The sequence below is a fragment of the Phalaenopsis equestris genome, unplaced genomic scaffold, assembly GCF_001263595.1.
Source record: "Phalaenopsis equestris unplaced genomic scaffold, ASM126359v1 Scaffold000600, whole genome shotgun sequence".
NCBI lineage: Eukaryota > Viridiplantae > Streptophyta > Magnoliopsida > Asparagales > Orchidaceae > Phalaenopsis > Phalaenopsis equestris.
This window is the reverse complement of record NW_018165040.1, coordinates 527,959-546,286: the sequence shown is the minus strand read 5'-3', so window position 1 is coordinate 546,286 and position 18,328 is coordinate 527,959. Positions and strand designations below refer to the sequence as shown.

General features: G+C 35.3%; 1 protein-coding gene across 1 annotated transcript; it reads left to right on the top strand.

Annotated features, from left to right (window-relative positions):
- Nucleotides 1-10,558: 10,558 nt before the first annotated feature.
- LOC110029675 lies at nt 10,559-12,688 on the top strand. The gene is given in 3 exon segments (XM_020732082.1): nt 10,559-11,447; nt 11,450-11,999; nt 12,241-12,688. Coding segments are annotated over 2 exon segments (1,278 nt in total). The 5' UTR covers nt 10,559-10,649; the 3' UTR covers nt 11,930-11,999; nt 12,241-12,688.
- The last annotated feature ends 5,640 nt before the right edge of the window (nt 12,689-18,328 follow it).

The window sequence follows — 18,328 nt, the reverse complement described above, 5'->3', positions numbered from 1 at the left end:
TCATGAACAGCTCGTGTTCGGCTCGTTAAGCAAACGAGCCGAACACAAACACACTTTTTGAGCTCAAAATATAAATGAGACGACACGACCCGAGCATGACTCGCTCGTGTTCATGTTCGGCTCGTTTACACCCATACTTAGAAGGATTTCCAGAGATACCACTCAGTTCCCATTTATTTACATATATCTAATACCTAAACTTCAATTTTTATATATATAAATTATCTTTTAATTTTAAAAGATAAAATAATAATGCTTTTATGTGATATGAACTAATTTAATGATATAAATATAAAAAAATTAAAATTAGATGTTAGATATATACATAAGAAAAAATATTACATCTGAACTCCGCATCAATGAAATTACGCTGTGAAGGTGATCTGTCCGGTAACACTAGAGAATATTTTTCTCGTGTTATTTAGGTGTTATTGTAGTTATTGTATGTTATTCAGAATGTTATTCAGATGTTATTATGTTCTGGGAATATTCTCGGTGTTATAATAACACAATAACACATTAATAATACTTGAATAACACGCAATAACACATGAATAACATGAGGGGAATATTTTCTTATGTTACCTGACAGATCAACTCCACGGCATAATTTCATTGGACTCTGCACGTAACTCTACGTGCGCTGATGTAATATTTTTCCTATAAATACAGAAGAATTTGATGTTATGTTTGTAAATGTCCCTTTTTTTTATAAATATTAGGTCGTGATCGTGATTAATATGCTTAGCTGCCGACTCGTTGGCGAAAACAACCGCGTTAAATTTGGATTTATGTCGCAATTTTCTATAATAGCATAATTATAATATAATTTTAATATATTATAATAATTATACATTTAATTTAATTAGAATAGAAAGAAAGCGACGTTACTGTTTTCCGATACGGCTGTGTCAGATGGAAAATATTTAGGGCTATATCCAATGACCCAAATTTAATGAGTATTAATTTTTATAATAATTAATTAATGGTTTAATTCAAATTTGAATTAATTAGTTCTATATGTAAATTGCATGCTAAACTATTGTCCGAGCACATACATAACATATAATTCTTATTTTTTACAAGTCTAGCAACACAAATTAAGATCTATGAAAACAGCAAATAGAGAAATCATAAGTTTTTAATACAGATAACTTAGAAAAGAAAAAAAATCATGGAGTATCATCTAGTCAGAACAATGCACTATGAATTGGTGATCACACATGCATGTCATTGTTCCACATGTGGAAAATGATTACACAGTTCTTAAGGTGCAATGTTTGCTAGACAATGGTCGGGAGTTGTTGCAGTTGGGAATAGTTATTAAAACCAACACACTATCTACGAGTTTGTGATTATCTCCAATGCACGTAAGAGTTTTGCAGTGCACGTTGTGATTGCATAATATATTTTACCTCAAGGAGTAGATGGTGGTCGATAGCGGTCAGCGGTGACCTACGAGTGGTGGTCGATAGTGGTCGATGACTGTAAGAGTGGGAGGGGTTCGTCGAATCTTCGGTGCAGAAACAATGGTGGGATTCAACTTTTCCTCTTCAAGCTCTCATCATCATCTTGCTCAGGGTCTATGTCCCTTTCAAGTGGAGGTAGATCTCTATTTATAAAGCTCATATTGCAAACAAGGAAGGAATCTAGATTACTCTGATTGGACAACTTAGGGAGATTATTTCGATCGAATTGTGTTTTGTGGACATTTAAGTACATTAGTGACGTTAAAATTAAGCAATATTTGGTTTGATGGATTTGTCTCATCGAGAAGCTTGATTTTATTATAAGCATATCATATTTGAAATTTTTTTTACTCTTCAATAATGAACTGAAAGCTTGCAAAATTAGTTTAGCTTTATGTGAGCTTGATTTGACTCATATTTGACCAAATTTGGTATCATTGTGTCTGACTCAATGAGCCATTCAATTTGACTGTAAGTTTGATGAAATTATAATTCTAGATAACTTTTACTCGAATTTTGAAGATTATTGCTCAAAAAGTTATCTCAAGATTTGTGTCTTATCTGCGTATGGTGGAAATTTGTTTATGGCATATTAAATATAAATATAAAAGATAAAATTTAGTATTTGATATACAAATACGTAGTGTTGTGAGAAAATGACGACAATAAAAGGAAAAATCGGATCGAGAAAAATTATAAAACAGAAAATAATGAAACACACAGATTCACTTGCTTCGACAAATTACTTGCGTCCACGAAATTGCAGAGGATTTTATTAGCTTGAAGAATTACACTCGTCGATCACCTCGATGATTACAAGAAAACACTTTCTCTCTCCTCTCCTCTTCTCCTCTTTGTCTCTACTTGAGAGCTTCAAACCGAAACACACCAAAAGAAGAACCTGGAAAGCTACCAATGCCTAAGAGGAGATAACAATGGGAGCTAGCATGTATATTTATTAATTCCAACATGTCATTAAGCCCATTAAGGAATTAATAAAATAATTAATGAAGCTCATTAATTATTTCTTTTTCTCTTCTACAGCAAAACCATAGAAGGATTTAAGAGCAATTAATTTAGTAATTAATTTCGAGTATCAAATCCAATTTACTGTCAAACATGAGAAAATATCAATTTGAACAGTTGACTGGTTTACATATTTGCAACAAATATCTCATTTGGAGACTGATGCACTGATTGCATCATCCACTAGCTGTGTCATCATTTTTTTCAAACGTGATATCCTCCACCTCAACAACTCAAAGCTCATTGTCTTCATGCTAGAAGACCAACTGAAGTCGAGCACAACTTCAATTTCTCAAGAATAACACCCTTAGTTGACATATCATCTTCAACATAGTTTTGTATCTCCAAGTTTTTTTTTTTGAGTTACTCATGTTGATGCTTACAACTCTCACTGCATGGGTAATATCTTGCTTCTGTTGAAAGCACTTTTCAACAAGCCTAGCATTGTGCCTCTTACTATCATCAAGCGCAGTCTTCACCTGCCATACACACTGGTTGTGCAATGCATTTTTCCATGGTGGAAGTTTTGTTATCTCCCAAGTATGATTCCCTGGCAGGGAATTCATCTTTTTCGGCCGCTTTCCCAATTACGAAAAATTAAGTTTCTTCTCATAGAGATAGTCATATATCTGCATCATCTAGTAATCAAAATTTGTGTCATTAAACTTTTCGATCACATATATCTTCACAATTATCTCTGGCCATCGCTTTCCCTCAGATTCGAGCCTGAGCTATAATACCATTTGTTGTGAAAAAACAACGATAATAAAGAGGAAACTGGATCGAAAAAAATTACAAAATAGAAAATAGGAAAACACACAGGTTTACGTGGTTCGACAAAATTGCCTACGTCCACAGAGTTGCAGAGGATTTTATTAGCTTGAGGAATTACACATGTCGACCCGGTGGTTGCTATAAATCACTCTCTCTCTCTCCTCTCCTCCTCTTCTTCTCTCTCTCTCTCTACACAAGAGCTTCAAACCGAAGCACACCAGAAGAAGAACCTAAAAAACTATCAATGTCAAAGAAGAGATAATAATGGGAGCTAGTATGCCTATTTATTAATTTCATCATGTCATTTGACCCATTAAGGAATTAATCAAATAATTAATGAAACTCATTAATTATTTCATTTTCTCTTCTGCAACAAATCTTAGAAAAAGTTAAGAGCAATTAACTTCGAATATCAAATCAAATTTACTACCTTACATGAGAAAATGTCAATTTGAATAGTGGACCGATTTTTATATTCGTAACACGTAGAACTTGGGTGGTACGCATGTAAATGCACTTTTAAGCAAATTGTCACATTGTTAGCGGTAAATTTTATATAAAAGTTTTAAATTTTAATGAAACTTATTAATGTTGCCTAAGTTTTGGCAATTATTTATTTGCTTTTTAGTCAACATGTTAAAAGTTTTTATGCATCCCTCAAAAATCCTCTTGATTAGGCATAAATCTTGACATAAATTGGGATCGAAACTTAAAAAAATCAAATTAGAGAATGCCTGCACATAAATTTATGATCAAAAGAAGTGTCCGAGATAGATAAATCAAATGACAGAAAAAGTGATTCAATATAAGTCAAGTGAACTAAAATCATTTATTTAAAAAAAAAGAAGCTTTAGGAGAGACTTTTAGGAACAAGTGATCTTGAAATCTGCAAAACTTATAGTCGAGTGTATTGATGAGATAAAACACAATAATCTCAAGATTATTTAATTCTGGCATCTTTAAGGGGTTGTTAGGGGGCAACTGTAGCAGTTTGAAGAAGCAACTATGAAGCTGCTAAAGAAAAAACTATTGTTTAAAAAGTTGTAGAGGTTATTACATTTTTTTTAAAAAAAAAAGTCAAATTGTTGTTTTCTAGCAATCACCGCAGGTAACCAAGTATGATGGCAAAACGTAGGCTTAAGTTGCAGTTTTTTTTAAAATATAAGCAAAAGATAGTTTTGTCAGAAAAAAAATGCAGTGTAGCACCACACTGCCGCCATAAATGCACCCTAAGACATTCAAACACTTAAACTAACATTTGATTAAGAGAATTGCTCTAGATCATTCAATTGAGTGGTTTATATTCAAAATAATATTTACGGATAATGTCACTCCAAAATCTATAAATAGACTCTCATCCTTTTCATAAGAAGGATGAGCCGGGATGAGAAGACTAAAGGTAGCTCTGAGCTCTTGAGAAATCTTAAACTCCAACACTGTTGGACCATCGTCACTAGTAGTCATCTTGTCAGACCATCGCCGCCATAGTCGGTCATCGTTGGATCATCATTGTCGGTCACTGTCACATTACAGTACATCATCGTATTATAATCTCTTGGCCACCGCCGCACCAAGCTATCGCCATCGATACACCATTTCTGAAACATACCACTATCATCGGGCCACCTCTGTCACTAGACCATTATCACTAAACTAACAATGAGCCACAACCACCATTGTTGAACCATTATTGCCATTTTTAGTTCATCGTTGCCTGGATGCTCCCATCTTTGTGTTACACCATCATCATAGAAATATTGTTGATTGACTGCTACAACTTTTGGACCACCATTGCATAGCCAACCCCACCATCATTGCTTTATTAATGTAGTTTGATTGTTGTTGATGCCACCAACATCGACCTAACATTATCATCGAAAATAAATATTGACATCAAGATCTAATCAATGAACTTTTTTCCTCCATCTTCACAAGATCGTCGATGTCGTCAAACAAATGTCACCCAACCGGCAACGCTTGGCCACCATCATTGTCGCTAGAGCACTGTTGATTGGTCAACGACGTTGCCATCATTATTGCCTTTGGCCAACACCATTGTCAAACAACTGTTAGGTTGTCGCTAGACCATGGTTACCATGTTAACACAATCATTGTCATTGTCATCACGGAACCACTATTATCTTATTCAAATTATTATATGGACATCGTCAATGTGGAATGTTGTCGGCATCGGACGACCATTGCCTCGACACGGCGTTGTCGCCGCCACCATCGTCTGACCATTGCTATCATCAAACTACTGTTACCCTGGCAACATAGTCATAACTCCACCATTGTTGTACGACCAATATCACTCGACCAACAATGTTGATGTCATCGGTATCGCATAGCTGCCACCATCATCAACCCACTATCACTTGGTTTTTGCCACCGAATCATAATAGTTGTCACTGGAAAAAAGTTTGTCGTTTTTAGATTACTATCATCGTCATTGGATCACCATCTTTTGACTCCCACTATCGTTTGACTACTATCACTTATGTGTCCCCTAATCTCAGTTGCATGGTCGGTGTCACTACCATAGTTGTTTGATTACCTCCGTAGCTGTTGTCTGACCATCGTCCTCTGGTGGACGCCACTTCACTGTCATACTATCATAGTTGAATCGACTTCATCAAATCAACATAATTTGTCATCACTACTATTGTCGTCAAACCACTATTGTGTAGACATCTCCACAATCAATGATATGGAATTCATATCTCCATCACACAACGCATACCATCCTTCCATACGCAACCAAGTTGTTGTTATTTCCAAGCATTTTTTATCTCTCCTTTAGTTGGAGTTAAGCAAATAACTCTCCATTATTCAAGTGCAGATAAAATTTTATAATATATAACTAAATAGTGAAATCATTTTAATTTGGTTAAATCCCATTTATTTATTTTTTTCACAGTATTTCACATAAAAATTCATAATTGTCAAGTCTAGATTTGTCCGATAGACCGTGTCTAAGAAATACAGCGTGGAAATTAGAGAAAAAGTGAGAGAGCTGAAGAAAAAAAGAAGATAACTTGCCCCATCAGGAGCGAGTCAGGGTGTCCCTGGGCTTGTGAGCCTATTTTATTTCATTGAAAACTTTAGTTACAGGTGGGAGGAACAAAAAATGGACTCTTCTATATTATGAAATACTCTTATTTATAGGATATAGGATGTGTAAAAAATATATAAAAATTACATTTTAAGCCGTTTTTTAAAGAAAAGAAATAAATGACATTTAGTCTCTTTTATTTTAACGGTTAGATAATCTTGAGATTCGTGCAGATTCTTCAATACATTTTTCTTTTCCTTGCTTTGGCTGCTTTGTCCTTATCCTTTTATTTATTTATTATATGACCTGCACCTATTCTGCATATATTTTATTCACGCTTGCCAATAAAGATCTGTTGGCACTGCAAACCAAACGAATTAGATGGTATACATGTAATTTATATAATATTTTATATCTTATGTTTTATGCATGCCATTGTCTGATTATGAAATTAATCAGTCAGTTGAGAAAATTGGCAAGTCGAGTGACGTGAGGTAGTCGAAGAAGAGAATTCAGCCGACCGATTGACACGAGATAACCGAGAGAAGTATTATTACCTTCGACGATGACTTATTTTGGCTCGATGAGGTCTTAACACCATTTTTCATCTATACAATAATATTTTATGTATTAAGCAATCTTTTACTAATCCGTATACTAAATTTTAATGCAGTAATAACAAGTTAATATCTCACTTAACTGCCACAATTTTCTCGCATGAAACGAAGTTAAGAACATTAATTCGAATTCAATCTTGAGAGATTCTTCAATTTTTTAATGGACACGCCTGCTTGTTAGAGTACTTAATTCGATTATTTAAATAGTATTAATGTTTACATCTATGAAGTTTGATTAGGCAAATCATTAATGGTTGAAATATGACATGTCAGATGGGACATTTATTAGCAGGTGTGTGCACGTCCTGAATTGTGCATGATTGGCGTTGTAATGGCCCACACCTTTATTATAGTTAAATTTACAATCATACCATATAAATTTTATGTATTTATGTATCCATTACTTAAAAAATAATGCTTATATTTATAATATCATGATTTCATAAGCTTATATATAAGAAAATGAATTTAACTTTAAAAAAATATTCATGATAAAATTTTTACATAAATGTTTAAGTGTTAGATATGTAAATACATGAGAATTACGTGGCATGCAAGTAAATGCCTTTTTATTTTATTTAGTTTTTTTTTATTATTTTGATTAGCAATGAAAATAATTGGAGTCCATGCTTAGGGCCCGTTTGGGACAGCTTATTTGGTGCGGTGGCGTTTTGAAAACACTCCAGACCTGTTTGGATAAATTGCATTTTGGTAGCCTATGTGTTTTGAAAACGCTGAAAATAGTGTTTTCACACCGCACCTAACTAGATGTGATGACAGCTTTCTGACAGCAGTTTAATTTTTCCAAAAAAATAAAAATTTGTAATGGTCACTGCATCTAGCTTTTCAACAGATTACTTTTAATCATCTTATCAGCAGATTATTCAATAAGTTGCAGCTGCCTCAAACACAAACATAACCTTAGTATTATCTTGCTCAATTCGTTTATTTGTTTTTGTATGAAATGAGTCTTCAATTTTAATGGGAAGCGGGCTTCAAATTCTTATTTACATTTATGCATTGGGCATTTCGGTACATACCACATAAATTTTTATTTATTTACACATTTGATACATAAACTCTTATATCTATATGCATAACACTTAAAACTTTAAGTTCACATAAGAAATACCATCTTCATTTATTTTAAAAAAGTGATTTAAAATAAATACATAAAATTTACGTACATGTCACATACTTCTTATGTATTTACATATCTAACATCTAAAGTTTGATATTTACACTTAAGAACGCTAGTTAGAGTTACAAGGGTACTTTTCATATGAAATTAAAGATTTGAGTGACATGCACGTAGATATGAATGTTTAGGTGTTAGATATATAAATGCATAAAAATTGTGTTGTATGTACATAAAATTTCTTCAAATATAAGTATGAAAGTTTAGATGTTAGATATGTACATGCATAAAGTCATATGATATGTAAGTAAATTTCTCTATAATTTTACTTCATATTTGTTTTGCATTCTCACTTTTTTCTTATTTTAATATGTATTATTCGGCAAGATAATTATTTTTTTTGCTAACATATTTTCTCAATTATAGCTCGAGATAATGTATAAAACTTGTGAGGCCACATTCTTTCATTGCTTCAAGCCATTAATAAACACATTTCATTAATAAATATTGAAGGGCTTACAAATATACCACAACAAACTATATACATTAACATAAAACTAACAACAATATGCAAAAATACCATGGAAAGGAACCAAAATACACATTACATTCATCACAAATTAATACAAACTTATGAAAATGCATTGTGTTGTACCAATTTAGCTCAATATTTATACAAAGTTAAAATATAAAGAGCAAATGTAAAAATTATTGGTCATTGTCATCATCATCCTTTTACATTTTTAGCCCAATATTTATAAATAAGTGAAGGTAAGTTAAAAATATATTATTTACACTTAAAGAATGTTACAAAATATAAAATGTTGAGGGTGGTAAGCCTAAATATACCGTAGCTTGGAGGGAATTTTTAGAAGGACGAACGGGCCCAACGCCCAATGGTATCATTCCGTATTAAAAAAATAATAATTTTGTGCATATTTGAGATTTGAGAGCACTTTATTTTTCGTTTTATTTTTAAAATTTTAAAAATATGTTTATTTAATTTATTTTAACATAGTTTTATTTTTATTGATAAAACAAATTTATTTATTTAAAAAAAAATTTTAAAAAAATTAATGCATCTTAAGATAAAATATATTTTTTACATGTCAAATAATTTTATTTAAATTAAATTATAAATAAATGAAATAAAAAACAAAAAAAGTCTTTATTATTATTTTTTTTAAAGAAATATATAACAAAGCCTATGTCTTTCCACAGCTTATGTCTAAACTTCAAATCCAAAAAACTGGTTTTCTTTCTTAAAAATTGAAAAAAATGATTTTATTATGTAATATAAAAAAATTGTGTTGTACATAAAAAAATAATAATAATTGATAAATCATGAAAAAAATTTTATTATTTAATACATATCTCGATGCATGACATAAATCTTAATATAATTTTTTGAGCAAAGAACGTTCAAACTAAATTATAAATCTAAAATACATCCATAACAATACTAAAAATTGTCTGATCCGAGTCAAGTAAGTCGTTAAACCACATTTGGAAATTTCAATACATATTTGTAAGGTCATATCAATTCAAAATCTGACAAGTCTAAAGTTAAATCAAATGTCTCAACGAGATGAATCCAATAAACCGAAGATCCCTCAAGTCTTGCATCATTAAGGCACAAAATTCTTTTATCAAATGATATTTGATCGAGGAAATATCTTTGAGACATCTGAATTCCTTTCTTATTTGTAGAGATGCCTCTCAAATGATTTATAAATAGTCATAACCCCTGCCTTGCTCGCTATTGAGATGAGATCAAAACATTAGCCAGAAAAAAATAAAGCTTGAAGGAGCTGAAGTTGAACATCACTTTTGCATTGCAAATCCGAAGAAATACGTTATACTCTTGCAGTCGTTAACTGTTATCAAACATCATATATTAGTCATCGTCGACCACTCTCTACTAGTGGTAGTGAAGTTGCGAGCGGAGTCAAGACATGCATTGCAGGGTGACAAAGCACAACATGAAGCAACAATCAATCTCGTCAAGTCATAAAACACTTTATGAAGTACTGCATCATTCTGAATGTCATGTCAACCTCGAAGATGCGATAACAAAACTCTAATAACTACACGCTTAGACAACTAAACATCACTACCCACAGGTGCAACAAGCTCTTCTATTCTATTCACGACTAGTATAACTCGAGATAATGTATAAACTTTTTCCACCTGTAGGACAAATACTTGTTCATGTAATTACAAACTCATAGGACAACATTTAAATTGGACTCTACCCAATAGTATTTTCCATTTTTGAATTTTTCATATAAAAATTTATTGTATTTCTACCTATCATTCTTATTACATGAATGTGTGTTGAATTATTATGCAGCACTAAATATACACACAAATATAATAATAATAATAATAATAAAATTTATATTTTAGATATAAAAAAATTAGTGATATAAGTTAAATATTCCCTTTTTTTTAATATTAAAAAACTCTCTTTGACCAACAAACTTTCTTCCACTCCCTTCCTTCGCTTCTTCCCTTGTTGCCTTGTCCTTTGCAAGTCTTTTCACCCTCCTCGATTTCTCCACCACACCATGGATTCAACCTCCCCGACCTTCGGTACCCTATCAAAAACCTTCGTCAAGATCCTCCGCCTCCGACAAACCCCCTTCATCTCCGGCAACGCCGCTCTCGGCAAGCAGAAACTATCAGAAAACTTCAACGAGCTCTCAGCCGATCCCCATAACGAAATAGAACTCCTCGTCGCAAATCTCTTCGCCGGAGTCTCCGCCTTCAAGGCGGCATACGCCCAACTCCAGCTAGCCCACGAGCCGTGCGATCCTGACTTGATCAACTTCGCCGACCGTTCCGTCGTCACCCAACTCAAGCGGCTCTCCGAGCTCAAACAGGGTTTTTTAAACAGAGCAGAACTGAAACAGAGTTCGAGCAGATCTCAAGCACAAGTTCAGGAACAACGAAACCTTTTAAAGACTTACAAGATCATCACCGCGAAGCTGGAATCCGAACTTCAGGCGAAAGAATCCCAAATTAGCTCCCTTCAATCCGAGCTTCGTGTTGCCGAAAAGCAGTGCCGGACATTGGAAACCAGACTCCGACCAGGCCGGACCCTCGCCGCTCTCGACGACCTTCACCTCTCCGGCCTGAACCCCACCCACTTCCTCACCCTTCTCCGCTCCACTGTCAAATCCATCCGTTTTTTCGTCAAAATCATGGTCCGTGAAATGAAATCCGCCGGATGGGATCTCACCGCCGCCGCTGGGGTGATCCAACCGCTCCTACGCCGCCAACGGAACACCAACCACAACATCTTCGCATTCCAATCTCATGTCTCGCGAGTAATGTTTTCCAATTTCCAGCGCCAATGTTTCGGTATTGGCGGTCCGGTCGCGCCCGCCGAAGTTTCTTCTCCGAGTTCACGGAGCTCAAATTTGTAAATAATAAACAGAGTTTCGAACGACAATTACAATTTCGGAAGTTTTGCAGGGGTAAGTATTTAGGGCTGGTGCATCCGAAGATGGAAGCTTCGTTCTTTGGTAATCTGGAGCAACGGAAGCTGGTAAGCTCCGGTATGGGATCGCCGGAGACGAATTTCTTTGAGGGGTTTGCGGAGATGGCGAGGCGGGTTTGGCTTCTTCACTGCTTGTTCTTTTCATTCAAGGAAGAGGATAAAGGAGTCATCTTTCAGGCGATGAGGGGGAGCCGGTTCTCGGAGTTGTATATGGAGAGCGTGGCGGAGGAGGAGGATGAAGAGGGCAACGATGATCGTCGGCCGGCGGTGGGTTTCACAGTGTTACCAGGCTTTAGAGTGGGGAGGACGGTGGTCCAGTGCAGGGTCTATCTAGCATACATGTAACGAAGCCAAGTGGACGGTTAGGATGATTTCGTCTGGTCGTATTTTTGGAAAACGAAATTAAAAAGAAAAGGTCTTTGTATGGTTTTATGTACATCTTTACTTCGTAGCTTTGTAGATTTTCTTTAATAGTGAAGAAATGTTTTCTTAGAACATAGGGATCATACGTACGTTTAAAACTGAATAGAATTTTCTGCATTTCTTCATATGAGAATTAGCATTAAGTTCCTTAAATTTATTGTAGATTTACATACATGCCACTTAATGTTTATATATTTACATGTCTGACATTTAAACATTAATTTTTAAAACAGATCACCTTACTTATACAAGGAAAAGAGAGAGGTATTTCAATGTCTCAAAGTTTAAATGTTGGTATTTCAAGGCAGATGAACGGCCCAAAAGGATGATATTGATGATCAGACATATTTGCTAACGACTGTCTTGAGCTGGATATTGACAAGAGAGGCGTCTCGTTCAACCGATCGGCAAAACGTGTTAGAAAATATTCTGTAGGGCGGGGATCAACTCTCAAGACTATTGATAGGGAGCTCTTTTTGGATTAAATATTGATCAAGTTAAGGCTCACCTGATGATCGACACACTATTATTGATCGAATCGGTCTCTCGGTCTTATTAGATGCTAATAACTTTGTAAGTACCAAAAAATTCATTTGGAAAGTCAATGATGACGATATCAATATGTAATTTTATAATACTCGAACCTATGTCAATAAATAGAGAGTTTATATCATGAATAAATACTACACCTTTTACTATTCTCCATTGCTCTCTCTCTCTCTCTCTAATCACTTTATAGTAGAACGTTCTATTTCTTGGGTGTGCTTCTAAGACATTTTTGTATTCAACATCCTTTAAAGTGCAGTGATCGTGGAAATATGTTGTCAACAAGCGGAGAAGCCCAACAACAACAACAAAGAGAGTTCAGTCAGAGGAACATAGGAGATGCAGCATGCACTCGAAAGTTTATGAAAGAATTTGTTCAACAAGGCCTGCAAGATTTGAGAACTCAGATCACCAACTAGATGTTAGGAGAGTTCCTAGAAGTGCTTAAAGCGATCACTACCCCAGCAGCGGTTCCAATTCCATGAGAAGAGCCAACACGACAAAGAACACTCAACCCCACTCAAGGAGAACCATCAACCAACAATGAAAGGAGGGTAATTCACCTGTAGAAAAAGCTCGACGACGATTTATACCAAGACAACATCGAATCTGCCCCGTGGAGGAGAGAAATCGACCAGTGCTAACCGAGGTACAAAGGCAGCCGAAAAACGCCTTTCCCTTACGGGTATTCGGAGTTGAACCTCTAAAGAAGTTCAAAATTTTGGTCTTAAAACCATATAAAGGAGGTTGGATCCTAAAAACCACCCTGCATCGCTTGAATCGTCTATATGTTTGTTGAAAATTTATAATGCCCTCAAGGGTAAGCACTTTCTCACGACGTTGAGATTAACTACATTAAGTTGGTTTGAGGGGTTGCCCATGGAAGTAATCGCCTTCGTTGCAGAGTTCAAAATACTCTTTCTATCACAGCTTGCTAGTGCCCCGAGGTCCAAGAAGAGCACCCAATCCCTGTGGAAACTAAAGCAGGGCGCTAAAAAGAGCTTGCGATCATTTATCTTATGCTTCCAAAGCGAAACACTTGATGTCAAGGACTTGAAGTCCAAAGTGGCCTAGGCCGCGCCGACAAAAAGAGTGAGTTCAGAGAGATTTCATTTCGATCTCTAGCTATCATAGCCATGTAGTTTTGTCGAACTGCTTGAGATGGCCAACAAGAACATCACCGCCTATGAGAATGCCTCAGAAACAACCAAATAGAGACACCGGAAGAGGCCATTGCAAGACAGAAAGAGGCCCACAAGACAAAGTGCAAGGGCGATCATACACCCCTGCTACGAAGGTTCCCCTAGTAACAACTACACCCACCGTCACAAGGATCGGAGGAGATAAACGAAGGCCCCATACTCCTGATCGTCTTAGAACCAAGAATCCCGAGAAAATTTTGGAGTCCCTTAGGAAACCCCACTGAGGGTATCCATGGAGGAAATAGTGGACGTCATTCCAGATAAGAAATTCTTTAAGAAGGTGACGCCGATGAGAGCCGGAGCTTTCTTTCGAGATAGTTGGAAGCATTGCAAGTATCATAAAGACCACAAGCATGGCACAAAAGAATGCAGTCATTGTGAAACATGATCAATATACCGATAGATGAGGACAAATTAAAAGAATTTGTCGCCCCTAGAGCCACAACCCAAAGGCAGGGAAAGGCTCTCGCAGGAGAAATGACTGACGATTCCATTTCCACCAGCACTATCCACATCGCAGGATTTGTGTCTGCAATCTTTTGAGGAAGCTAACTACTTAGGAGGGCAAACCGGAAGAGAGAACAAATGAGAGAACTTTGTGTTACAACCTTTACCTCTAAACCTATGGGCCATCCTCCTATTTTACTTTACCAATGAGAATCTCCCCCCAAAGGGAAGCCCATATGATGACGCCATTGTAATAACAAAAATAATAAAAATTTATCAAGTAGGAAGCCTCTCATCAATACATAGAGTTATGTGAATGTACTCTTTAAGCAAGTATTCAACAAACTGAGCTGGCCGGTCTGTTGTATGGATTCTCAAGAGAAAGCAATGAAGCACTAGGAGTGGTCGGGCTTTCGGTAACTTGAGGAGAAAATGAGAAACAATTAATGGTCATGAAAGATTTAATCTTAATGAATTCACCCCAACATATAATGCTATATTCGGTCAACCGTTATTGAATGATTTCAGAGCAACAGTCTCTACTTACCATGTTGTTGTCAAGTTTCCTGGAGATGGAAAAATCATGACCGTTAGGGATGACCCGAAGCAGTCCCGGGAATGCTACTTACGAGCCATAAGCAATGTGAAGCACAATCTTTTGGACATCCAAAATGCAAGGGAAGGTGGCCTCGAGACTAACGAGACCACCCGTGAGGTTCTGACGGTCGAAGGAGAACCAAGTAGGTTTTCTTATAAGTGTTGCTTTTGATGCAAGTCATAGGGAGCTGCTTGTCAGGAACAAAAAATCCCACATCGACTAGGTGTAGGGCTGAAAAACAATATTTAATTCTTGGGCTGCTCCGAATAGCTCTTTTGGGAGGTGACAAGTGGTATCAGATCAGATTACTGCCTGTCAGGTGTGTGGACTCTCCATGGTCTAGTGAGATCCTCGGTGGAGTCGATTCGTGATGAGGGCGTCACGTGATTGGGTGGAGGAGAATGTCACAGACAAGTGCCACATCAGTTAGGAGTAGGGCCGAAAAAGCAGTATTTAAGTCCTAGGCTGTCCACCATTTCGAAGAGCTCTTTTGGGAGGTGACATGCTGGTCCAAACCCTCAGAGAGAAATCAAGATGTTTTCGCATGGACGACTGTTGAGATGCCAAAAATGCCAATCGAAAACGCCTGCCACAGATTAAACGTCAACCCGTTGACTTGACCCATGAAGAAGAAGATTAAAAGTTCGAACATGATGTTCAAAGGACCTATCCGAGAGGAAGTACAAAAGTTGGTGGAGACGGGGTATATTCGAGAAAGTGCAATACACCGCTTGGGTCTTCAATGTGGTGATGGTGTAGAAGGCCATTGAAAAATGGAGGATGAGCGTGAACTTCACCAATCTAAACCCAACTTGCCTAAATCACTCTTATTCTCTACCAAGGATTGATGCTCTAGCGATTCAACAGTCAACTATTCAGTGCTAAGTTTTCTCAAAGCATTCTCCGGGTACCATCAGATCAAGTTACACCCAAGATTTATTTATAATGGTACAGACACAAAAATCCAGGGAAGTCTTTTATTGCGCAATTATGTCATAATTATTTCATACATGTTAAAAAGATTCTTCTATCCTCGTGTACTGTGCAGCTTCAGAGGAACAAGAGAATTGAAGAATTAGATATGCATATGTACAAATATGCTAGCATGAACCTCAAGACAAATAAACATCTCAGAAGAATGATACTAATTACCATACAAATCTGTTGATAATTGTCTTGAGCTGGATGCTTGTGAGGGAGGCGTCTTATTCGAGTGATCGACAGAATGTGCAAGGAGATGTTCCCTAGGGTGATCAACCCTCAGGACCATCGATAGGAGACTCTCTTCTGGATTATATATCGATCAAGTCAAGGCTCACCTGACAGTTAATAAACTATTATCGATCAAATTAGTTTCCTGATCTTATTATATGCTAATAACTCTGTAATTACCAAAAAGTCCGTCTGAAAAATTAATGATGAGGGGACCTATGTTTATAAAAAGGATCTATATCATGAATAAAGACTATACTATCTTTTACTATTCTTCGTTTTGGCCTCTCTCTCTCTTTAATCATTTCATAGAATAATGCTCTATTCTTTAGGTGCGCATCCCATACACTTTTGGATTCAAAACATATGAATGGTTTAGCTGGTATAAATGTAAAAAAAAAAGTTTAAATGTAAGATGTATATATACAAAAAGAATTGGGTGGTATAAATGTAAATGCCCCTAAATTTATATAAAAAAGTTGTATTGGTTTAATTTAAATTAATGAGAAAATATTATTAACACAACCCATTCAACAATTCTAAATTGATCAGTGTTGGTGGCGTACGACAATATTTTGGCACTAATTATTGGGATTTACAAAGACATCATAAAATTATTAAGAATTTTTATATTTAATATTAAAAAAAAATATTTTTTATATTTTGTTGCCTTATATTTATATATGTAAGATGCAATTAAAAAAAAAATAGTAGTAGCATTTGTTATGTGATATTAAAAAATTGTCATTAGATATATAAAAATTGTGTGTTATGTATGTAAATGCCCCGTATCAAAATTGGCCACTATAATTAAGAATATTTTTATATGATTAAAATATATTTAATTTGCAGATTAATAAAATAAAAAACCGTGTTCTGTATGTTTATACTTAAAAAAAAAAACAATTTTTTAATTTAAATTAATTTAGAATATTTTATATTTGAGTACAAAAATTCAATGGGCTTCAAATGGTTAGATACATAACATTAATTGGCTGTCTTATTTTATTTTATTTATTTTGCATTTATAGTGCTGTATTAACCTCAATTTAATAATAATTTATTATATCAAAATGTTTTTTTGAAATTAAAAAAATATGGGTAGGAAATATTGACCTGAGTTTCAAACCAAATAAATTTATTTCATAATAAATGTAATAGGGTGGCAAATTATGTAACAAATTTGAGGCCATGTTCAGAATTCGTAATTTTTTTTTCTAGAAAAAAATCGGGTTAGAAAATTCAGAAAAATTCTGAATATAATAAATATTACAACTTTTAAATTAAATTTAAGATAAGCGAATAGAAAATTAGTTTATGAAATTTATAATATATTTGTACAAAAAAAAAAAAAAAATAGCGTATGGAGCAGAAGAGGGAGAAAGAGAGGAAGAGAGGAAGATAGTGCATAATAATCAACAATGAAATAAGAGAACTGTTTAACATTTTATTCATAAAATTAACTTTATTTATAGACAAAAGTAGTGTAATGAGTGAAGTTACATTTATGCTCCTACTTTGGTGGGTTTGTACAAGTTATTCTAGGTAGTATTGGGCTCGACTAGCTGTGATTGGCAGAATTTCATTGAGCTTTGATAGTTGACTAGATCCAGTAGGCATCGCCGGTTGGTTTTACTATTGAAATATTGACGGCTACAACTGGGGAGTAGGTGATTCGGTTTATATTGTCGGGAAGTTAAGTATGCAGATGCTGCTGATCGACCTGTCCTTTGCTGGCTAAGAGTTGGTAGAACATATTAGCTAATTATTGACGATCAGGTTGAAAAAAAACTGCCATCAGAGCAAAGTTAGGTTGTCAGGGAGAGGGTAAATCACCATAATCCGCCATGTAGCTCGCCCTTATACAAATAAATCTTGTGGGAAAGCTGTTGGTCATCCGCAACATAATCATATGATTTGGGCTTAATTGCATCGTAGTGTTGGATTCGAGTGATCATTTTGTCTTGTGCCTGGGTGAACCGTTTGGCTCGTGTCACATAATCATCTTTATAACACTCGATTTTGAGTTTATTTCATATAGTTAAACGTCTGAGTCCTCTGATTTTTATGCTAACACACTCTGATATTCTTTTTACCTCCTAGATCGTTGGATCGCCTCGAGATTCTTACTTTTATAATTTATGTGTACCCTAAGATAATATGCAGATTATAAAACAACTAGAATTGAAATGGGTTAGTTTCGGTTTAAATCCGAACCCGACCCGTTAATAAGAATAGTTAGGGGCTATTGGGTTAGTTTGGTATAAAAGGTATTGCCGCCATTTATCGTCTTCAATTTATTTGTCTCCTGTAGGC